This window comes from Acomys russatus, chromosome 3, assembly GCF_903995435.1.
Source record: "Acomys russatus chromosome 3, mAcoRus1.1, whole genome shotgun sequence".
Classification (NCBI taxonomy): Eukaryota; Metazoa; Chordata; class Mammalia; order Rodentia; family Muridae; genus Acomys; species Acomys russatus.
The window spans coordinates 84,577,747-84,601,279 of NC_067139.1; the positions used below are offsets into that span (position 1 = coordinate 84,577,747).

General features: G+C 46.5%; 3 protein-coding genes and 1 pseudogene across 11 annotated transcripts; 2 read left to right on the forward strand and 2 right to left on the reverse strand.

The window, feature by feature from the left end:
- Positions 1 to 1,152: 1,152 nt before the first annotated feature.
- Positions 1,153 to 12,183, reverse strand: Nedd8 (NEDD8 ubiquitin like modifier). The gene is made up of 4 exons (XM_051143143.1): positions 12,018 to 12,183; positions 2,719 to 2,766; positions 2,482 to 2,564; positions 1,153 to 1,515 (listed from the first exon to the last, which is right to left on the reverse strand). The coding sequence occupies exons 1-4, from the start codon at positions 12,033 to 12,035 to the stop codon at positions 1,419 to 1,421; spliced, it is 246 nt and encodes an 81-aa protein (XP_050999100.1). The 5' UTR covers positions 12,036 to 12,183; the 3' UTR covers positions 1,153 to 1,418.
- A 747-nt stretch (positions 12,184 to 12,930) lies between these two features.
- Gmpr2 (guanosine monophosphate reductase 2) lies at positions 12,931 to 18,847 on the forward strand. Of its 2 annotated transcripts, XM_051143140.1 has the most exons (9): positions 12,943 to 13,051; positions 13,185 to 13,304; positions 15,779 to 15,862; positions 16,006 to 16,179; positions 17,178 to 17,259; positions 17,347 to 17,453; positions 17,616 to 17,658; positions 18,227 to 18,386; positions 18,534 to 18,847. In XM_051143140.1, the coding sequence occupies exons 1-9, from the start codon at positions 12,965 to 12,967 to the stop codon at positions 18,721 to 18,723; spliced, it is 1,047 nt and encodes a 348-aa protein (XP_050999097.1). In that variant the 5' UTR covers positions 12,943 to 12,964; the 3' UTR covers positions 18,724 to 18,847. The 2 variants fall into 2 exon arrangements, with proteins under 2 accessions (XP_050999096.1, XP_050999097.1); XM_051143139.1 differs by having other exon boundaries at positions 12,931 to 13,051; positions 17,178 to 17,453.
- Positions 16,776 to 22,579, reverse strand: Tinf2 (TERF1 interacting nuclear factor 2). 8 transcript variants are annotated; one of them, XM_051143135.1, is made up of 9 exons: positions 22,373 to 22,579; positions 21,962 to 22,090; positions 21,777 to 21,875; positions 21,317 to 21,424; positions 21,136 to 21,232; positions 20,555 to 20,999; positions 20,407 to 20,471; positions 20,082 to 20,173; positions 16,776 to 16,863 (listed from the first exon to the last, which is right to left on the reverse strand). In XM_051143135.1, the coding sequence occupies exons 1-9, from the start codon at positions 22,562 to 22,564 to the stop codon at positions 16,843 to 16,845; spliced, it is 1,248 nt and encodes a 415-aa protein (XP_050999092.1). In that variant the 5' UTR covers positions 22,565 to 22,579; the 3' UTR covers positions 16,776 to 16,842. The 8 variants fall into 8 exon arrangements, with proteins under 8 accessions (XP_050999092.1, XP_050999088.1, XP_050999091.1 ...); XM_051143131.1 differs by lacking the exon at positions 16,776 to 16,863 and adding an exon at positions 17,502 to 17,667; XM_051143134.1 differs by lacking the exon at positions 16,776 to 16,863 and adding an exon at positions 17,507 to 17,634.
- LOC127187327 (uncharacterized) lies at positions 21,658 to 21,758 on the forward strand (annotated as a pseudogene).
- Positions 22,580 to 23,533: the final 954 nt, after the last annotated feature.

The following is a 23,533-nucleotide window of genomic DNA, read 5'->3' on the forward strand; positions in this document are numbered from 1 at the left end:
AAGTTTTTGTTTTAATCCCAAGTGTGGGCTATGGAGCTGCTTTTAAGTTTATCCACAGCTGATAAACAGCCTCACGTAGCTGAGAGGGGCGTGGCCTTTGCCAGCTGGAGATAGTTTAACTCTGGAAGAAGGCTACTCGGTCATCCTGCAGCTGTTTGCTGCTGCTGGACTACTAGCTATCTTGACAACTGAGATTTGTATTGCCCGAAAGAGCCTGACGACCCCAATAACCCAGAAGTAGCCAAAGAGAACTCCACCCCCTCTCCTCACTAACCTTCCTTCTCTCCTACCTAGTGTTGGGGTGCTGGAAGGTATTAGGAAGGATAAGGGGTGGAGAAGGAAGTTAGAGGAGGTAAGAACAGAAATAAAATAGTTTAAAAAGGGCGCTATGGTCTAAGGCCAGCCTGGGATACCTATCAAAAACTTGTTTTAAAATAAAGAATAGTCCAAGCTGTTGGCACATACCTTTAATCCCAGCACTGCTGGCTCCAATTCCTTAACAATTCTACTTATTAGGAATTCACTAAAGGCATATGCCTCCCTTACAACCCGACTACCTAAATAGGAGGGAAGGAGATTAAAGGGAACAAGAATGAAGCCTTCTGGGTATCAGCTCCATGGGGCAGCAGTTCCCCTGGCATAATTCTCAGGAGTATAGCAGATCATCTGACAGAAGACCAAACTTGGAGGTATCCACCACGACCAGGTGAGATCACCCCTGCCAATCTTGAAACTCGGGTGCCTTGGGCAGGAACCTCCGCTGGTCTTCTCTTCCTCCTCCAAATCTACGCCCACGTCTTTTGTCTTGGGTTAATACTTCCTTCCTCTGAGTCTACACCAAGGTACTTATCAGTTTGTAGAGACAACGTCTCAATGGGTCCAGCATCCCAAGGCTGTTTTCACTGAGGGCCCAGACTAAGGCAAGACTCCATTCTCCTCACAGCACTCTGAGGGCAGACAAGCGGATCACTGTGGGTTTGAGGCTAGTCTGTCTACATAGCAAGTTCGAGGCCAGCCGGGGCTACAAAGTTAGAACCTGGCCCCTTCTCAAAACAAGCCTAACAGCTGCTCCCTTCCACTGTTCTACTTCTACTGGTTACCACTGTGTCAATTTTTATTTCAGTCATGTGTGGCAAAAAGGAAGATTCCAGGAGGCCAGGAAATATTTTATTGACAACCAAGGACATAGCCATAAGAGAGGGAAGCACACAGGACTGCAAACTAAAACCCAACAGCCAGCAAGGGCCATTTGGGCCAGGAACGCTGCCCCCTGGGGTCCTCACATTCTCCCACCAGCAGACACACAGGACTGGGCATCCAAGGGAGGGGGCAGTGGTTCTGGTGCCCCAGAGAGTGACAGGACATGTGACGCCTCATTACGAGCGAAAGGACAAGGAGGGAAATGGAACTGAGGCTCATCAATGCCCAAGACCGCCTCCTCCTCTAAGAGCCAACACCAGATGGAGGACGGAGCCACCTAGAATCTTGTAATCAGCTGCTGTTTTCTCATCATTCCTACAAGGGCGGGAAAAAAAAACATTAGAAATATCATCTAGGACAGGCATTTGTAACCTGAGTTTTGTGGATCTCTTTGGGAATTTGGGTAAGAAAAATATTCTTTTTTTGTTTGTTTTTGTTTTTTAAGACAGAGTTTCTCTGTGTAGCCTTGGCTGTCCTAGACTTGCTTTGTAGACCAGGCTGGCCTTGAACTCAAATCAATCGCCTGCCTGTGCCTCCTGAGTGCTGGGATTGAAGGCGTGCGCCACCGCACCCCGTCCAAGATAAATATTCTTTACTTTTACTAACCTCCAACTGTAATTAGTATTTACTTTTGAGCATAGACAAAGAGACCCACAGTGTTAACAATATGGTAACTTACCCAATAGAAATTAGGTATCTTTACATTATGACTATTTGCAGGTATCTTGAAAATTTAAAAAGAACAATAACAACAAAACAGAAGCTATCAGACCCTACAATAACATATTAATAAAGAGAGCTTGGAAAGATGGCACAGCAGTTAAAAGCTCAAATTGCTCTTGCAGAGGACCTGAGTTCAGATCCCAGTACCCACTTCAGGAGGCTCACAATCTCCTTTAAGTACAGTTCCAAGGAGATCTGACAGCTCTGGATTCCGAGGGCACCTGCACTCAAGTGCACACACCTATGAATATATACATAACTGGACATACTACAATTAAAAATATATTAATAAAGAAGCATGTGTTACTATTCTACAAATTTGTTTTAGTAATTTGTTAGCTGTTTCAATATTAGTTTATAATTATATTTTATTCTATGTCTGGAATATTCTATGCCTTCTCTTGTCATGAGAAAACTTCGTATGTTTTACCAAATTGCCAGAGAGCTGAAAGCAGGGATGCCCTGACGCAGTGGCAGGCCCGGTGGCCCTCCAAACTTGCACCTTCTGCTTTACTCATCCGAACAGACTGCTGAGCCCTGCTTTCCATCCAGACTTACATTTGTTTGCCACTGTAGATGAGCCGCTGCTGTTGTGGGGGAATCCCCTCTTTCTCTTCCACACGCTCCTTGATTCGCTCCACCTTTGGAGGAACAAGTGGTCAGAGGCTGCTTAGAGTTACAGAGATCCTAAGAACAGAGGCTGTGCAGACCACGAGAACAACAGGACCGCGGTCATAAGTGCATGCAGAGAGCACACACAAAGAAAGGAGGAAAGAGGTGCTGAGCATACATCACCTTGTCTGTGGGTTCAATGTCAATCTCAATCTCCTTTCCTGTCAGCGTCTGAAACAGACAAAGACTTCATAAATCCCACAGGCCAAAATCAACCTGCCCCCTGCGGCCGGCTGCATGAGAACATGCCCCTGTCGGAGCATCAGGCCCCAGCTGGTGGAACCGTCTGGGAAGGAGGAGGAGGTGTGCCACTGGGGGTGGGCTTGGAGGCTTCGGAAGGCCAAGCCAGTCCCAGCTCGCGCTTTTTGGACTCCTGCTTGTGGACTGAGGTGTGAGCTCTCAGCTTCTGCTCCAGCGCCATGCCTGCCTGCCTGCTGCCATGCTCCCCGCCATGACAGTCATGGGCTCACCTTCTGGAACTATAAGCCCCAAATTACATGCTTTCTTTTATCACAATGTCTTTGTTACAACAATATAAAAGACTTATTATTGGGCTGGACAGACAGCTCAAAGATTAAGAGCACTGACTGCTTTTCCAGAGGTCCTGGCTCACAACCCTCTATAATGTGATCTACTGCCCTCTTCTGGCCTGCAGGTGTACTTGCAGGGGAGAGCACTGTATACATAATAAATAAACATTTAAAAAGACATTATTATTACTATTATAAATTTGCATTTTTGGGCTGGAGAGATGGCTCAGAGGTTAAGAACACTGTCTGCTCTTCCAAAGGTCCAGAGTTCAATTCCCGGCAACCACATGGTGGCTCACAACCATCTACAATGTGATCTGATGCCTTCTTCTCGCCTGCAGATGTACATGTAGGCAGACCATGCATACATAATAAATAAATAAATAAATAAATAAATAAATCTTTGAAAAAAAATAAATTTGCATTTCACACAATCTAATCTGTCATCCATCCTGGCTCTTTTGTTTTGCTTTGATTAGGCAGCACAGACTGGCCTGGAACTTACCATGTGTCCCAGGATGGCCTCAAAGGTGTAATGCTCCTGTCTCCACCTCCTAAGTGCAGTGACTATGGCTCCTGAATTTGCCCTTACAGATAGGTCTGAAGAACCTGCAGTGATCCTGACCACAAACACCTTATTGGCCTAGTTTAGGGGTATTATTTGCTTTTATTTTCCTCAATACCTTCCCTTATCCCTTCAAACTTCAAGAATCTTTAACATATGGTTTCCCTTTGGGCCAGCAAGACGGCTCAAGGAGTGGAAGCACTTGCTGCCACACCCCGTGACCTGAGTTCAGCTTACAGGTCCCACATGGTCAGAGAGAAAACCAATTCCTGCAGGTCGCCTTCTGAACTCCACACACTCACACACACACACACATAACGCATGAGTGTAATTAAAATTTTTCCTCTGTATAATGCCTTTTTCTGTTCTGGTGAATGCCATAAACGCTTTTAACACCAATAATCACCTAATTTTTTTGTTTTATTTGGAGGCAAGTTCTTACTATGTAGCTTAGGCTGACCTCAAATTCATTATGTAGCCCAGGCCAGCCTCAAATTTGAGATCCTCCTGTCTCCACCTTCTAAGTATTAGAATTAGAGGTGTGCTTTATTACAATGATTTATTTTATTTTTTTCAAACCTTTATTTCTATTTTATGTGTACAGGTGTTTTACCTGCATGTTTGTGCACGGCACACATGCAATGTCTGTGGAAGGCAGAAGAGGGCATCAGATCTTCTGAAACTGGCATCAGTGATTATGAGTGGCATGTGGGTGCTGAGAATCAGAACCTTGGTGTTTTGAAAGACAAATCAGTGCTCTTAACTGCTGAACCATCTCTCCAGACCCTCCCATCACTACATTTCCTAAAAGCCCTTAGTTAGCTGGGTAGAGTGGCACCTGTCGATTATCCCAGCATGCCTGGGTACTGAGGCCAGCCTGGCACACATACTAAGATCCCATCTCAAAAACACGGAATTAAGGCTGGGGACACAGCTCAGCTGGTAGAGTGCTTGCCTATCATGCATGACGCCATGGATTTGATAACACACGCTGTATAAACTTGGTGCAGCAGTGCACACCTGTGCCCAGCACTTGGGAGGTGTAACAGGAAGGTGAGACGTCAAGATCATCCTCAGCTACATGTGGGTCGAGCCTAGTCTGAGTCCTTTTTGTTTATTGGTAGTTTTTGTTGTTGTTTTCAGACAGGGTTTCCTGTGTAACAGCCTTGGCTGTCCTAGAACTCTCTGTAATCCAGGCTGACCTCTAACTCACAGGTATCTACCTGCCTCTGCCTCCCGAGTGCTGGGTGATAGCTTAATAAAATAAAACCCTCACATGACAAAGTGAGGTTTGCAGTTCTGTGTTGTCCACAATTCTCCTCCTCCTCTTCCTCCTCCTCCATCCTGGACTCGCTTTGTAGACCAGCTGGCGCCACCACGCCCAGTTCCATTTTGATTTATATATCTTAATATTTGAAATGCTAAGACTTTTCAACTACAGAATTTCATTTCTAGGTCATTAACTTATAAAAAGCCTGCCCTTTTTCCACACTTTTAATCCCAGCACCCAGGAGGCAGAGGCAGGTGCTTCTCTGTAAACTCAAGGCCAACCTGGACTACAGAGCTAGTTCCAGAACAGCTGGCTACAGAGAAACCCTGTCTCGCCCTCCTCCCCCCCGCAAACCTTAGAAAACACCACCTTATGAGCTAGTAAGATGGCTTAGCAGGTAAAAGTGTTCACCATACAAGCCTAGAGGCCTGATCTAATCCCTGGAACCCATGTAAAGGTGGAAAGAGAGATGCAACTCCACAAAGTTGTCCTCTGACCTCCACCCCTGTACAAAATACAAGTAGAACACAGATTATTTCCCATAGCAGCGCACATAACAATGTGTAATTATTATTGTATAACACTCACTCGCTTTATGTACATGTGCATGTTGTGTGGGTACAGCTGTTACACAGCACACATGTGGAAGTCAGAGGTCTCTCCTTCCACTGCGTGGGTCCTGAGGGTTTAACTCCAGGTTTTCAGGTCTGATGGCGAGGTAGCCCCCACCGAGCCAGCTGTGTAATTACCCACCCCTTTCTAGATGTCCACATATGTACATACCTAGGAAACCCCACATCTCTCACAACAGTGATTCTAAGTGGAAGAGGGGCGAGGGGAAGACACGGTGGATTTTGTTTTTAGACAAGGTTTCTCTGTATAGCCCTGACTAGCCTGAAACTCACCGATCAGCCTGCCTTCTCCAGAGTACCAAGCCATCAGCTCGGCTTTATTTACTAAAACTGAAAGGTCCCCTTTCGTATTCTTGAGACATGCCTTTGCTCTGCCGCCCAGGCTGACCTTCGACACCTGTAGGTTCAGATGCTTCTCTGGCCTCAGCTTCCTGAGTGCCCTGTTCAGGCCGCCCTCCCATACAGGCTCTGGCTTCCTCTTGTCTCCTTTCTCCTCTCACTCCGGCTCCCTCCCTACACGTGTCAGACCAGAGCTTCACTGAGCTTAGGCTTCTTTTGCAGCCCTAAAAATTATTTATTTATGTAAGACAGAGTCTCACCATGCTGTGCTCTTAAAAATGGGCTTATTTATTGGAGCCAGGGTCTTGCCGTGTGGCCCTCTCTCGCCTCACACTCCTACCTGTCTTCTGAGTGTGGGCCAAAATTGTTTATTTTTATTTTATGTGTACGAATGCTTTGCCTCAGCGCATGTAAGTGTGCCTGCTGCATGTCCGGTGCCTCTGGAGGCCACAAAGGATGGTTGTAAGCTGCCACATGGGTGTTAGCAACCAAACAGCAAGTGCTTTTAATCACTGAGCCATCTCTCCAACACTCTTTTTTTTGGGAGGTGCTAAGTTGGTTGGCTGTGTGAACTCAGGCTCATCCTGCCTCAGTCTTCTGAGGAATTGGGGTTATAGACCTGTACTACCAGACTCACCGACCCAGCTCACTTTTAACCTTTTTTTTTTTTTTTTTGGTTTTTTTTTTGGTTTTTTGAGACAGGGTTTCTCTGTGTAGCCTTGGCCATCCTGGACTCACTTTGTAGACCAGGCTGGCCTCGAACTCACAGCGATCCGCCTGCCTCTGCCTCCCAAGTGCTGGGATTACAGGCATGTGCCACCACGCCCGGCTCTTAACTATTTTTTTGAGATAGGGTTTCTCTGTGTAGCTTTGGTTTGTAGACCAGGCTAGCCTCAAACTCACAGAGATGAGCTTGCCTCTGTTTCCTTGAGAACTGGGATTACTAATTAAAAGTAATATAATTAGGGGCTGGAGAGATGGCTCAGTGGTTAAGAGCACCACCTGCTCTTCCAGAGGTCCTGAGTTCAATTCCCAGCAACCACATGGTGGCTCACAACCATCTATAATGTGATCTGATGTCTTATTCATCAGATAAAGCACTGATAAACAATAAATAAAATAAATAAATCTTTTTAAAAAAGTAATATAATTAAACTTTAAGTTCATCAGTCTCACTAGTCCCATTTCAGTGTACACAGTTACAAACTGCTCAAACATTCTTGTTATTATATAAACAAGAGAGTTAGAGTGGGGAAGATATGAGTGAGGGGATAACAACTGAGATGTAATCTGAATAAATTATTTAAATAAATAAATCTAATATATCCCTTCCAAAAAATAAAATAAAGTGAACCGAGAGGGAGAGAGAGAGAGAGAGAGAGAGAGAGAGAGAGAGAGAGAGAGAGAGAGAGAGAGAGAATATGAACTAAAGGGACTTCATTTTGTAGCTTCCAGTGAAATCCTGGCTATAATAGATAAAGAATAATCTAACTGCCAACTGATGGGAAATGGAGACGTGAAGTACATTAAAAACCATGTGACCCAAATGAGCCAAGCAAACACTGGGTCATTTGGGAATCGTAAGCAGTCATTTAATTTTGTTGTGTTTTGAGACAGGATCTGGAACTCTGTGTGTAGATCAGGCTAGCCTTGAACTCATGAGAACAAGGCATATGCTATCATGCCCACCAGTCATTTAATTTTTTTCTGTGTGCTGGGCGTGGTGGCACAAGCCTATAATCCCAGCACTCGGGAGGCAGAGGCAGGCAGATCGCTGTGAGTTCGAGGCCAGCCTGGTCTACAAAGTGAGTCCAGGACAGTCAAGGCTACACAGAGAAACCCTGTCTCAAAAAACCAAAACCAACCAAACAAAAATGTATAATGTCCATGTGATAATTTGAGACGATTTGGGTCTATGAGTGAACAACACAGGATTTTGCGTTTTGTTTTAGGACAGGACATTATGTATCCTAGGCTTCGCTGTGTAGCCAAGGAGGCCCCTGAGCCTCTTAAGTTTCAGAATAATTTTACTTAAGTTTCATTTTTTATTATTATTATGTTTTAATTTATTTATTACATATACACATCAGAAGAGGGCACCAGATCCAAGTATAGACGGTTGTGAGCCACCATGTGGTTGCTGGGAACTGAACTCAGGACCTCTGGAAGAGGAGCCAGTGCTCTTAACCTCTGAGCCATCTCTCCAGCCCACTTGTTTTGAGACAAGGTCTCACTATGTAATCAAAGCAACTGGTGAGATCAGTGACTGCAGGATAGGAAGGTAAAGTGACAGACTCCATGGAAAACAATCTGACAGTTCTTTTAAAATTACACAAGACATCTCTATAACCTAGTAATTCCATTCCAAGATATTTCTTTTTAAAAAGAAAGAAAAGAAAACACCTATCCACAAAATGACTTGTATTAACAATGTGGAGCACAGTGATGTTGCCCCTCCCCAAGGACTGTCATTATAGCCATGACCACTTAAACCCATCAGAAAACACACATTATTTATGACTTATAACAGTAGCAAAACCACAGTTAGGAAGTGGCCACAAAAGCAATGTCACAGGAAGCAGAGTGCTAAGAAAACTCGGGAGACATCACAGACAACGTGAGTGAAACCCAGATCAGATGGGAATGCGAAGAAGAGTAAAGCAGACATTGGTTTCATACAAAAAATAAGGATCTATAAAAAGGAAGTGACTCAAGAATTGTGCTCCAGATCCCTGGCAGACTAATAAAATTAGCACTCATCAAGGTAATGGGAAGGTGATTTATGACAGAGGTTGATGCATTGTATTTTAGGAGTAGAGATGAGGTAACAGATTTCATTCAGAAATCTGGTAGCTAGCATGCACATTGCCTTACCCTATTCCTTGCCCTGCCCCCTTTCTGCGAGTGCTCTGCCTGCATGTACACCTGCATGCCAGAAGAGGGCACCAGATCCTCCCCCTTTTTTATTTTTACAGATGGTCATGAACCACAGTGTGGTTGCTGGGAACTGAGCTCAGAACCTGTGGAAGAGCAGCCAGTGCTCTTAACCTCTGAGCCACCTTGCCAGTCCCATCCCTATCCTATTTCAAACAACATAAAACCAGGAAGGACTTAATTATGAAGGAGATCACTTAACAGTGATCTAAAAAGAACACTATTAAAAGCTATATGTTCTACAGAAGCAGCTAATTATTGCTTTTATATACTTAATATTAAAAAAAAAATCAGCAAACTGAGCTGGAGAGATGGCTCAGTGGTTAAGAGCACTGCCTGCTCTTCCAGAGGTTCTCAGTTCAGTTCCCAGCAACCACATGGTGGCTCATAACCATCTATAATATGACCTGATGCCCTCTTCTGCGAGGCAGGCATACATGCAGATGGAACAGTTAAATACATTAAATAAGTAATAATTTTTTAAAAAAATCAGCAAACAAGAAAGAGATGGACAGAGGGATTAATATTAGACAGAAGTGGGGCTAGAGACATCTCAGTGGCTAAGAGCACTCTTTCACAGGACCTGGGGTCTGTTTCCAGAACTCACAAGGTAACGCACTCACAACTAACTACCCCAAGTGCTGGGATTAAAGACATGCGCCACCACTCCCGGCTGCCGTAGATTATTTTTTAAAACACTAATGTAAGTTTATGAATAACTGCCAAGTGCGGTGGATCCCAGCACTCGGGAGGCAGAGGCAGGTGGATCGCTGTGAATTCAAGGCCAGCGTGGTCTACAAAGTGAGTCTAGGACAGCCAAGGCTACACAGAGAGACCATGACTTGGAAAAAACAAAACAAAACAAAACAAAATTAAAAAAGCATGTGAATAACCTCTCCTTTGGAGCAGGAGGTGATAAAAAAAAGCAAAGCATTCATCCATTAGTGTGTCTCAAAAATTTTTTTATTTTAATTTATTTTTTTTGTTTTTTTGAGACAGGGTTTTCTGTATAGCCCTGGCTGTCCTGCACTCGGTTTATAGACCAAGGCTGGTCTTGAACTCATAGGGACCCGCCTGCCTCCGCCTCCCAATGGTTGGGATTAAAGGTGTATGCAACTTTGCCTCTTAAAATTTTAACAGTAAGCCACTTTAAAATATATGTAGCCAGGCGGGGGAGGCAGAGACAGGCAGATCTCTGTGAGTTCAGAGTGTACAAACAGAGTCCAGGCTACACAGAGAAACCCTGTCTTGAAAAACAAAACAAAAACCAAAACGAAACAACAAAAACTGCTATTGTGAAGTACCCATGTTTCATTCCCAGAAACCACTTGGCAGTTCACAATCATCTTTAAGTCTAGTCCCAGGGGATCCCACACCCTCTTTTGGCTTTTTGGGGCACTAAACACACACAATACACCGGCACACAGGCAGACAGAACACCTGTACAGATAAAATAAAGGTTCCCTCTCCCCAGAAGACAAATACACAGGAACTAGTAACACACGTGACAGAAAATGAAAACAAGTGTCACAAAAACAATATCTTTACTCGCCAGTACACCCTCTTTCATCTTGCAGAACATAAGCACAGATACTGGTATTTTAAAAAAAAAAAAAATTTTTTTTTTTTTTTTTGGTTTTTCGAGACAGAGTCTCTCTGTGTAGCCTTGGCTGTCCTGGACTCGCTTTGTAGTCCAGGCTGGCCTCGAACTCACAGCGATCCGCCTGCCTCTGCCTCCCGAGTGCTGGGATTAAAGGCGTGCGCCACCACGCCCGGCGATATTTTAAAATTTTAAGCTATTAATAAATTTCTGTATTTCATACTGTTGAGAGTCAAACGATTTCACATGTGCTTCGCAAGCAGTCTACCTCAGGCCCGGCCCTGCTCCCTCCTCTCTCTGCTTCTTCGTTCCCAGTTTTGTCTGAGACAGGGTCTCTAGATGTAGCCCAGGCTGGCCTCAGACTCCAGACCCTCCAGCCTCGGCCTCCTGACTTCTGGAACTTCAGATATCACCTACCACTAATATTTCTGTGTTTGAAACTGGTTGCAGAGGGGGCTATTTGGGAGGGGGTTAGAGTCAGTTTGTGGGAGATGAGAGAGGAATGATGAAGGCTGAGTGTTGCCAAAGCACGATACTTATGAATAAAAACCCTCTCAATGAGACCTATTATTGTACACACTAAAAACAATGGATAAATAAAATGGTGTTTAAGACTCAAAGACCTATTATTAACTCATGCATTACCAATGTTTGAAAAACTGTAATCATCAATCTGCTCTCTCTGGCTTCAATTCTTAGTTAAAGACGTTTTCTGGAGGAACTGGAGAAAAGGGGTTAACAACAGCTGACATATACAGCAACTGAGGACAGATTTACACAGCTATTAAAAGGTCGAACTAATGCTAGCCTGCATCAACTGTCAGTTTTTTTGTCTCTTGTCTAAACCACAAAGATAAAAAACGGCAGAAAGGGCTGGTGAGGGTTTAAAGCTGATTAAGAATTAAGGGAGTGAGGGAGACAAGAGTACCAAGAACTAATGCACTGGTGAGTAGCCTGACTCGGCCACAGACGTGAGGGTGGTTTGTAAGGTCCAGCTCTGACAGGATGGTGCCAAGTGGTCACACTCCTAGCTTAGCTACTGAAAGATGGGTGAGACGCTAACCTTGCCAACCGCCCGCAAAAGCTCATCGCCTAGCTGCGGAGAGGCTCTCACCTTCCCCAGACCAATGCTTCCGTGTGGTGCTTTGGAGGCAGCCTAAATTAGGACCTGGGGGAAGAATGCAACGTCGGCATAAAGAATGGGGAGCGCGGGGGGGGGGGGCGCAAAGCTTTTCTGGAGTGAGGAGCCATGCTACTGCCAGGCTCGAATACAGTGAGACCGGGACAAACTCTGCCTCCTTCTAGGCCACAGCAGAGGCCTGGCAAGGAAGTAGGGAAGGTAGACAGACACGCGGGGTCTCCAGGCGGAACCGGCCTCTAGCGCTCAAAGCCTCCCGGGGTCCCCCTACTTCCCATCACGCCTCGCGCAGGGCCCCGAGGGTGTCAGCCCTCCAAGTTCAGGAAAGGCATGGTTTTTCTTCCCGCCTCTCCCCTAAGACGCAGCGGCCAACCCCGCACTACTGAGTCTTGGCAAGCATGGAAACGCTCCCACCTTCACTTTAATTAGCATCTTCCTCCCAGGTTGAGGTTGCAGGCGGCTAGAGTGCTGCTTCTCCCGCTGTGGTCGCCGCTGCCACTTCCCAGCACTCCACGGCGAGGGACACTTCTGCTTCCGGGTCACTCTCCGGATCCACCCTCTCCTCTTTCCACCCGGTTCCCGAAAGGCTCAGGAATATCCTCGTGTTTTGTGTCAGTAAAGTTGTAGAGAAAAAGGCAAGCCGGCGTAGGAAGAGCCCAGACGACGCCCTGAGACCTCGCGCGTACCCAGCGAGCTGGGGTTAGCGGCGAGCTGGAGCAGAACAAACTACTTTTCCCATCATGCCAGGAGGCAGCTCCGTCCTTTGCATCCTAGGAGTTGTAGTCCTCCTGCCGCTCGCACCCAACGGCAACCTCAGTATGTGGACTCTGTTACCCAGAAGGCCCTGCACAGCTCCCGAAGCTGGAATTTCTTGGGCAGTCGGGTATGCAATTAGCGGAACTTGTTAGTGTGCCCTGAAGGCTCATCGAGGCTGCACGCGGCTAGTTGCTAAGCGAAAGAATCTTTGGTCAACTGCCACCTGAATCAAGGCAACAGGAAGTGAGTACCCCTATGCCGGAAGCTGGTTGTGATCTTTTTTCCTCTCCCTTAACTAGCTTCTTACTCTTAAATTGCTCTTTTCAGGGGCGGGAAAAGGAAAATTAGCCGGATAAGGAAAACCCCTTTAGGCTCTTCCTAGTTCTTCGTAACAATCTTTCCTGGGATTGATGTGTTATAGGATAATCCAGACACTGGATGGTCCCAGCGAGACCTCAACGACCACACCCTGACTTGACTTGAGGTAATTTAAGCGTGAGAGGTGGCCCTTGTTCTAGCATCATCAAGACATTAAGGCCCACAAGGGACACGGTTCAGATCTTTACTTGTTACTTGGATTTTTAAGCTAACCCCAGCTCTGCATCATGCCTCATATTGACAATGATGTGAAACTAGACTTCAAGGATGTCCTGTTGAGGCCCAAGCGCAGCACCCTTAAGTCTCGAAGTGAGGTGAGCCAGCTGTCTTCCTTGTTTTTTGACCTCGAACTTCCAATGAACCAGGACCAAGAAAGTTGCCCGGTTCTGATGTGATACATACTTTCGGGGATGAATGAAATAATTAATGTCCTGCTAATGCCCGCAGGTAGATCTCACAAGATCCTTTTCATTCCGGAACTCAAAGCAGATGTACAACGGCATCCCCATCATCGCTGCCAATATGGATACCGTGGGGACTTTTGAAATGGCTAAGGTTCTCTGTAAGGTGAGACTAACCTTATGACCCCTACCAAATGTTATTCCAACTGACTACAGAGGCGTTGCATCTCTATTCCCAATCTCTGGCAACTAACATAATATTGGGTTTTCTCTCTCTCTCTTTTTTTTCTTCCTGTTACTAAGAACGCTTTGATCAGTTTAAAGATCTACCTGAATTAGTGAGATGCTAAATTAGAGTTTGTTCCACTTTCTAACTTATAACTCCCACCCCGTAAGTTATTTACCTTACCAGATTCTCCTAGTGCCCGCCCAGGTTAACCCATTCACATGCATCTCTTGAGTCAGGCATTGTTTGGAATATTAAGCATTCACTGTTTAGTCCAGAAACTAAATACTGTTTTGAGTATTTAACATTGTTTTCTACCTGGAGTATCGTAGAGAAAAGGAGTTTACTAGTTTTCTTGTGTGCCTACAAGTCTTTTAACTTTGCCCTTGTTTAAGTTCTAGGTTCCTGGGAGTGTCTGAGATCTACTCAAACGGAAGTTTTTTCTTAAAGACAGGTTGTTCCCTTTGAAAATGGAAGACAGTGCTCCTATCTGTAATATTGCTTGCCTCTGTTCATGTAGCTGAGAAAGTAGATAGTTGCCTGGGCACTTTTGAGAACATACTTTGCTTTGCTAGTTAACCCATGTAGCCCTCCTTGGTTGGTTCTGTTTGTGGCTAGTAGCCTTCAGGGCTTTCTTTTTTTTTTTTTTTTTGGTTTTTCGAGACAGGGTTTCTCTGTGTAGCCTTGGCCATCCTGGACTCACTTTGTAGACCAGGCTGGCCTCGAACTCACAGCGATCCACCTGCCTCTGCCTCCCGAGTGCTGGGATTAAAGGCGTGCGCCACCACGCCCAGCTTGCCTTAAGGGCTTTCTGACTTTTCTGTTTTTGTAGAGTGTTTGTTGTGCTTTCTCTGAGATTGATAATTACGAGGTTGTATTACTTTATTCCTGTTTCCATTTACTGATCTGGAATCCTGCAGTTGTCTTGTTGTCTGCCTTTTCTGACAGGTAGATTTGGGGAGTGGCAAGTCTGTTAGGAGACACGCTGTGATACATGCACCTTACTGAGAACTGTCCAATACTGTGGACAAGTGCTACAGAAATCACATTTTAGAAAAATAGCCAAGCCTCAATAATTAATTTTTTAAAAGAGTTAGATACAGGATAGAGAGATGGCTCAGTGGTTAAGAGCACAGAATGCTCTACCAGAGGACCTGGGTTCAATTCCCAGCACCCCCATGGCAGCTCACAAATGTAACTCCAAGATCTGACCCTTTCACACAGACATAAATATGTGAAGCAGGCAAAAACACAAGTGCATATAAATAAAAATAAATTATTTTTATAATATTTATTATATAAATAAATCTTTTATAATAAATAACTGGATTGGTATGTATTGGGCGTGTTTATTAGGTCAATATATCTCTAAGACCTGCTGATCACCTAGAGCTATTGTTTATAAACATGTTGAAAGTTGAGCTTTACTGAGAAAGCAAAATACTGGCTTTTATCTCTAGAACTTCCTGTTGCTGGCCTATACATGACTTCCTTGGTTTCTCCTCATTTGGCAAGAGTTGTGCTGTTTCAACCAACTGTTGACTCTTGTGTTTGCACATTTATAATCAGAAAACAAAAACTCCATTTTGTCTTCTGAGTGCCTTTCTCAGGGTATTGGGATACTGTTTGCAATTTTATGAGCCAGAGGTTTTGAGTCCTATGAGTCATTTTATTGATTGGGTCTGTGCCTCCCCGCCCAGGTTTCTCTGTGTAGCCTTGGCTGTCCTGAAACTTTGTTCTGTAGACCAGGTTGACCTTGAACTCAGAGGTCTGCTTGCCTCTGCCTCCCAAGTGCTGGATCCAAGGCTGCTATCATGGCCTGGGAGTTACCTTTTTTAATTTTGCCTAAGCTAGATAACATTGATCTGCATTTGCATGTTTATGTCCCTAAGATGAAAATCTATTTTCTAGCAGAAAAGAGAATGGGTGGGATAGTATTTTTTTAGCCCCACTGGATTTCTGAGTTCAAGGCCAAATTGGTCTACACAGGGAGTCCAGGACAGCCAAGGGTACACAGAGAAACCCTGTCTCTGGGGAAAAAGAGGGAGAGGAGAGAAAGCATAGAGATTTTAGCACTGCATCACCTTAGAGCTAAATGTAGCCTCTTCATACTTCTTCCACGCGTGCTACTTGTTTTACTTACCAGCAGCATATTCCTACCGCTTTTTAGTTCATGAGCAATGAATGTGCTGGTAAATTAACCTCAGCCCAGACCACAGGACTTTGGGAGGACGGTCTGGAATCCTGACGTAGGCTAGAGGCTGTGCTGGGGTTGCAGGATGAATAGTGGCTGAGTCAGCTCCATCCTAACTTCCTTATATTAGTTCTCTCTTGAATGCATCATGTCTCAGGACAATGTAAGGATATATCTAGAGTCTAGTTTTTGCCTTTTGATGGTTCTTTCTTCTTCCCAGTTCTCCCTTTTCACTGCCATCCATAAGCACTACAGCACCCATCAGTGGCAAGAGTTTGCTAGCCAGAATCCTGACTGTCTTGAGGTGAGTCTGGGCCCACCCTGCTCCCTTATCTCTTTTCCAGGAATCCTTTTTTGGCTCTTGAAAATCAGTTAGCCCTTACTGGCTACTACCAGGTCATTCATCATGATACAATACCACAAACTGGTCTTTTATTTTCTCCACAGTATCTAGCTGCCAGCTCAGGCACAGGCTCGGCTGACTTTGAGCAGCTTGAACAGATCCTGGAAGCTATTCCTCAAGTAAAATATATATGCCTGGATGTGGCTAACGGCTACTCTGAACATTTTGTTGAATTTGTAAAGGATGTACGGAAGCGCTTCCCCCAACACACCATCATGGTATGTTTCTGTTTCGTTTTGTTGAGGCAAGGTTTTTCGATCTCTGGCTGCCCTAGAACTACTCTGTAGACCAGGATGGCCTCAAACTAGGAGCTCTGCCTCCCAAGTGCTGGGATTAAAGATGTGCACCACCACACTCAGCTGGGTATGCTTCTATCATCCTACAGCTGGTACTTTTGTCTCTTACTCTTTCCTGACATCCCATGTTTTATCAGTACTTGTCCTCAGCTACATCGCATTTCTGGTCTACATGCTGCCATGGTTCAAGGTTTCAGATGTGTATTATTAATCAGTGTAATCTCTGACCCTTGATTCATAGTCCATCAACTCAGTCGCTGACTTCGCTTAAAAACCAAGAGACTATGGCACACGTGTGTCTGCCTACTGAAATGGCTATGAGGTACAGTGTGAAGTGTTACAGGAAAGCCTGACCCTGACACATGCCTGCAACCTCAGTACTTGGGAGGTAGAGGCAATAGTTCAAGGCCAGCCCTGCGATTCTATCTCAAACTAGCAACAAAAAGTATCACATAAAACTATGTCTTGTTTAGACACTTACTAGAGACAAACCTCAAGCTTTATTTCTTCATAGCACTGATGGGTGGATGCTTTAGCCCCCATTTCAGTCTTCCCACTTCCTTCTCTTTCTGAAGGCAGAAGGCTTCAGGACTGGGCAGTAGTCACCTGGTAGTGAAAAGGTGCTGTCAGATCTGAGTGGTATCCTGACTCACCAATTACTCTTTGATGCCACTTTGTCTTGCTGGTCCACCTTGCAGCCTCAAAAGTCGTTCTGGATCTGTTTCACCCAAGCTCAGTGACAATGGCCAGTTCCCTTATCTTTCACATTAACCAGGAGAATGACTGGGAATTTAAGTTGGTTGAAGTCCTGTAGAGGGGCTCTAGGTGCCCATTATTTGTAATAAGGTGATAGTCAAGGCAGCACAAAGGCTGCTCTCCACCACTGCCCCTAAGGCTTCTCTGTTTGATTATTGTCTCAGGCAGGAAATGTGGTAACAGGAGAGATGGTCGAAGAGCTAATCCTCTCTGGGGCTGACATCATCAAAGTTGGAATTGGTCCAGGTAAGTTGGTTCAGTGGTTCCTTGGGGTCACTGTCTTATCTAACCCTGTAGTGGCAACAATCACAGAACACTTCACTCTCTTCCCAGGCTCTGTTTGTACAACTCGGAAGAAAACTGGAGTGGGGTATCCACAGCTCAGTGCAGTGATGGAGTGTGCAGATGCTGCTCATGGCCTCAGAGGCCATATCATTTCAGTAAGACTCAGGGTTGAGGCTGCCTGGCAGCTGTGTTTTCTGCAGTGTGTGGGGCTCTAGTAAAGTCCTGGTCAAGACTTGAGTTCTTGTCCATTTTGACATGGGCAGTCAAGAAGTCTTGAGAAATCCATACTGTCTCTCACAGAGTTTCTTCCTTTGTAGGATGGAGGCTGCAGCTGTCCTGGAGATGTGGCAAAGGCTTTTGGTAAGGACACTGGGAGGGCACAAAAGGAGGATCTGGTAGAAGAAATTGTTACCTCTCAGAGTCTAGGGTCAGGCTAGAAGCGCCTCAGGAAGCCATTCAGATTCGTAATATAGACCAGTGACCCTGAAACCTGAAGTGTGACCTGGGACTGTCCCAAGGGTGAGCCAGGGCCACCTATGATATCCCCTAGATTGTTGATCAATATAATACAGATTTCTGAGCTCTACAGAATCACCTTGAGGAACAGACTGCAAATCTTCATGTTGCGGTTTCCCAGGTGATCCTTAAAATTGAAGCTTGAGTCAAAGTCATGCTGGGGACAGTAAAATGAAATCAAGGCAGAAGATAGTCAGTCAACTTCTAGGTCTTTAAAATCTTGAGGAAGTTAGTCCTCCTGGAGGGCAGAGGCCAGGGCAGAGTAGCCCCAAGGAACTGTGGATCAGCTCTGCAAACAGACCCAGGAAGATACTGATTTGTAGAAGTAAGACTTATACAGAGCTGTTCCTGAATGGGCCTATAATGGGCACCTTAGCCAAGTGCACCTTTTCCGACCTCTTGATTTTGGCAGGGGCAGGGGCTGACTTTGTGATGCTAGGGGGCATGCTGGCTGGGCACAGTGAATCAGGTGGCGAACTCATTGAGAGGGATGGCAAGAAATACAAGCTCTTCTATGGAATGAGTTCTGAAATGGCCATGAAGAAGTATTCAGGAGGCGTGGCTGAGTATAGGTATGTATGGAGGGCTGGCACCTGAGTGTTCTTGGTGAATGGGACTCTATATAAGATGGTGTCATTCTGGAGGGAAAATTGGTGAAGACAGAGTCACTGGGCTTAAGGAATACTGAACAAGGAGGTAATACGTTTTTCTTTTCCAAGGGCCTCAGAGGGAAAGATAGTAGAAGTCCCCTTTAAAGGGGATGTGGAACATACTATCCGTGACATCCTAGGAGGCATCCGGTCTACATGCACATATGTAGGAGCTGCTAAACTGAAGGAACTAAGTCGGAGAACTACTTTTATCCGAGTCACACAGCAGGTGAATCCAATCTTCAGTGACTCCCGATAGGTCGGAGAAGTCTGTCTTCTGAGGCAGCAGCACTCTACCACTGGAGCCTCCAAAAGGGCTTCTCACCCATCCTGGCTACTGTGGCTGTGGGTTACTATTCGGCTCCTACCACCTCACTCGAGTGCTCCCGTTGTCACTTATGCTTCTCTATCTGCACACAAAATGCTAAGCACTTACTGGGAAAGAGGTGAGGAAGAAGATGTGAGATCAACAAAAGGGGACCTGGGGATAGCACCCTGAAGATTAGGAGGAAAAGATGCTGATTGATACAGATGTAAGCCTTGGACTGGAAGAGGAAGGCTTTTGGAATCATGTTAATCAGCTTCATTAAATGAGGTTATCAAATACCTAAACAACTTAGAAGTACTTAAATAGCTGGAATACATTAATAAAGATAGATCCTACTGATGGTAAAAAAGATGTTGGGCTTTCTGCACAGGGTTGGCATGTAGAAGATCCTCCTGGGCAGAGAGGTGGGATTAACCCTGATCCAGTGGAATCAAGAATAATGGATATTATTTTCACAAAGCACACACACCAGTCCAATGTAATTTAGCAGCATGAAAATTTATAAAGTATATTCTGGCATTAAGGAATACTGTTAGACTAACATTAAGAAGGATTTCCCTTCCAGCTCTCTCAACCCTGATAACTCTTCTAGATAAATCTGAACAATGCTTTACACAGAAGTAAATCAGAAGTAAATAAGAGAAGGGCCTCAGGCCGGGCAATGGTGGTGCACACCTTTAATCCCAGCACTTAGGAGACAGAGGAAGGCAGATCACTGTGAGTTCAAGGCCAGCCTGGTCTACAAAGCGAGTTCAGGACAGCCAAGGCTACAGAGAGACCCTATCTCAAAAAACAAAAACAACAACAACAAAAAGGGGGGGGGGGGCTCAACCAGCTCTGGAGAGGCCACTTAAGTTTCTGAGGAATGACCTTGCATAGACCTATGGACCCATTTCTTCCATCATGGCAGTGTTAACAAAAAGCAAAGCTTTCATTCTCAAGAGTTACAAAGCATTTAGCAATGTAGCCAGGCAACTCAGGTCAGGGCTTTATCTTCGTTTCCACTAAACTGCATGCAAAACTGCAGAGGTAGATGGGCCGAGTGCAGAGACATTCCAGTACTGCTACAGGACCCTAGAACTGTTATGTAGCCAGGAAGCAACAGGCAGGACACTATGGGATGTAGTCACAAAACGTGGGGATAAAGGTGCCAAACTTTGTCTTCTGATATTTTTTCAGAAACTCCTATGGAGAAGAAAGTATGATTCCTATAACTGGAAACACTGACCATGGATTTCTGCCTTGCTCTGCCCATCCTCTGTCTCAGCTGTCTGCTTCTTCCTACTCACCTTTCCTTCCATCTGGCTATTTTCTTCCTCATCAGAGTCCAAAACCAAGTCCCCTATGGTAATGACAGACCTATACAGGGGTGGGGCCTGCACTGCAGGAGAGAAACCACAATTAAAACCACTCTTTTAAGCCAGGTTCGGTGGCTCACACCTGTAATCCCAGCCCTCAGGGACGCAAAGGCAGTCAGATCTCTGTGAGTTCAAGGCCAGCCTGGTCTACAAAGGAGTCTAGGACAGGCAAAGTTACACAGAGAAATCCTATCTTTAAAAAACCCACTTTAAAAGTCCCAAAGGCTATGAGAGCAGCCTGCCTCAGCCTGCTTACCAGCTTTCTTGGCTCTAGGACATGATGAGTGTCTCAGAGGATCCAGGTAGCAATTCACACAGTTCCTGAGGTGGAGACAAGGGAAAGGGAGGGTGAAGGGGAGTGGCAGGGAGGGCTGTGTGCTGAAGCAAGAAGAAGCAGCTCTTACTCCTTTTGCTCTGCAGCAGCTGAGTCGGGTGGGGTCTCCTCGAAGGCCCTTTTCCCCAGGGACTGAGCAGGACTCTTAGCCTTCCCAATGCAGACTGCCTCTGCACCCACAGAGCCTGCTGTGTCTAGTCCGTATTCTTTCCTGCTCTTAGGGTTAGCTACGTCTTGGGCTGGTAAGCCCATGTTCCTGAAGGGGAACAGCAGGACTGTGGGCCGCTCTTTCCGGCACCCCTTTGCTGATGTCCACCGGGATTGGAATTTTCGCTTTCCCAAAGGGGCCAGATTAAAGCGGTTGCCAGCTAGCTGCTCCAGGTGCTCCCGTGAAGCTGCTTGGTGGAAGTCAAGCTTAGCCTTAGGCAGAGGTCGGCAGGGTGCTGGTCTTGTTTGCTGATGAGCACTCTGTTCCATAGGTTCTGTCAGAGGCACTGAGGCAGATGCAGAGCTCTCTGGAAGGCAGAAGGAGATGCCTTATAAAATCAGAAACAGGTTAACTCACTCAGGTTTGTGTCTCAGGTCCACATGCAATCAGCTGACTCCAAGCTAAACACTAACCTCCAAATTGTTGTCAGATGGTTCTCTTACCTAGACGTGGCCATCCCATGTCCATCCCATACTGACGCAAAGCAACAGAAGAAGTGACTGAACAGCCGGGCTGAATCCAACTGAGAGCACCCTGAAGCTGTGGGCAAGGTGACAGACATGAAGACATAATCCTCAGTAAAGTCACCCCACGCTCTGCCCACAAGTGTTTTGCCTCCACAACCTCTTGTGCATTGACGGCAGGCAGTGCTTTTTCTAGCTGACATAGGTATTCAAAGAACAGCTTTTCCATGGCAACCAGAAAGGGCTCCCCATAGTCTTGCTGGAGTTCCTGTGTGTGGAAAAGAGAAGCAGGGCAGGTGAGTTTTAGAGAAAACCAGGAATGAAAAAGTCAAGGGCCGGGCGTGGTGGCGCACGCCTTTAATCCTGGCAATCGGGAGGCAGAGGCTGGAGGATTGCTGTGAGTCCGAAGCCAGCCTGGTCTACAAAGGGAGTCCAGGACAGCCAAGGCTACACAGAGAAACCCGTCTCAAAAAACAAACAAAACAAAACAAAACAAAAAAAGTGCTCGCTTCGGCAGCACATATACTAAAATTAGAACGATACAGAGAAGATTAGCATGGCCCCTGCGCAAGGATGACACGCAAATTCGTAAAGATATCTTCCAAACCAACCGTTCTCACCTGCCGGCTGGAGGCCCCGTCCTCAGGGCTCTCTGACAGCTGTTTCACGTGCAGGTAGAAATTCTCCCGGGCCTCCGAAACCTTCCTATCTTGCTCTGTCTGTTGAGGCTATGGAAGACAAGAAAAAAATCAGGGGGAGGCGGCGTCATCAGGACCCAGGGGCAACTCGGTTGCATCACGCCTACCGAGTTTGGCCTGGGATTACTCACAGCTGCAGGGTCCAGCGGTACTGGTCCGGCCTCTGCGAAGTGATGGTCCAAGGCCTTCAGGACCTGGGCCCAGGGTCGCCCCTGCACGATCAACTCCACCACCACCTGCACGGGGGCAAGGAGCTCAGCAATCATCCTAGCCAGGCGGTGGTGGCGCACGCCTTTAATCCCAGCACTTGGGAGGCAGAGGCAGGTGGATCTCTGAGTTCGAGGCCAGCCTGGTCTACAAAGCAAATCCAGGACAGCTAAGGCTACACAGAGAAAACCCTGTCTAGAAACACCTCCCTCCCCCCCAAAAAAAGAATTCCTATCCTTTCCCAACCGGTCTTAGTGCCAACCTCCCTCTGCTCCTCGCATCCCGCCCCCTTTAGATTCCACTCCTAATACCTTGGCCTTGAGGCCCATACACAGGCGTTCATGGTGCCGGTGGCAAACCAAGCCGGGGGCAGCCGAGCGCAGGGTCTGCAGGAACTCGACCACTCTCGGGAAGTGCTCCACGCGGCGCTGGCGGACGGCCAGCCAGCTAGCAGCGGCGGCGAACCGCAGAGACGCGGGGGCCACCTCCGGCGGCGGGTCCATGGGCCGCGGGCGCCGTCCCGGCCTCGCCCGTAGGCGGAGCTTCGCTTCTCCCGCCGTCGGCACCGGAAGGTCGGCGGAATGGCTTAGGACCCCTCCGGGGGAACCGCCGAAGCTCTGAGGTCTCCTCCCGAGCCCGCGCAGACCGCTAAGCTTAGAACGCCGCCACAGGAGGAGAGACGCGTGGGTACGTCACTTCCGACCGAGCGCGCGCCCCACCACCCCACTGCCCCGGAAGAGGCCGCGGAGGGAGTCGTGACGTCATCGAGGACCCCTGGCCTGTGAAGTGACGTCCGGCCCCGTGCCTCTCTTCGGCGGTTCTGTAAACTGAGTTCCCTGAACCAGCACCTTCTAGGGCCTTCCCGCCGCGAGCCGCTCCCAGAAAGTATTCTGTCGTTCCTGTCGCGGAACACAGGAGGGCGCTCGCTTCCAAAAAACCAAATGCGAGGGTCCCAAGATGGTACCCAGTATGCACCGTATCTGATCTACTGCAAAAAAACCAAATGCGGGGCTGGGGTGTAGCTCCACCCTCCTGCCCTGACTCGCCAGCGCCTAAACAAGTAAAATGCAGCTTAAAATATCACATTGTTAGGCTGGGTTTTCCTGGACGGCTTGAGTTTTCTGAGCCACGTCTTTGGTGTTTCGCGTAGTTTAGAATTTTGTTTTTTTAAAGATTTATTTGCCATTATGTATACAGTGCTCTGCCTGCATGTACACCTGCAGGTCAGAAGAGGGCATCAGATCACATTATAAATGGTTGTGAGCCACCATGTGGTTGCTGGGAATTGAACTCAGGACCTCTGGAAGAGCAGTCAGTGCCCTTAACCTCTGAGCCATCTCTCCAGCGCGCAGTTCAGAATTTTTAAAGTTTCCTTTTCCAAGCTTCTTTTGAACACCAACTTGATGAGTGAATTGATGGTGTTGTCTGATTGCCATTCCTGAGGAGAGAGCCCCATACATTGTGTGCACTTT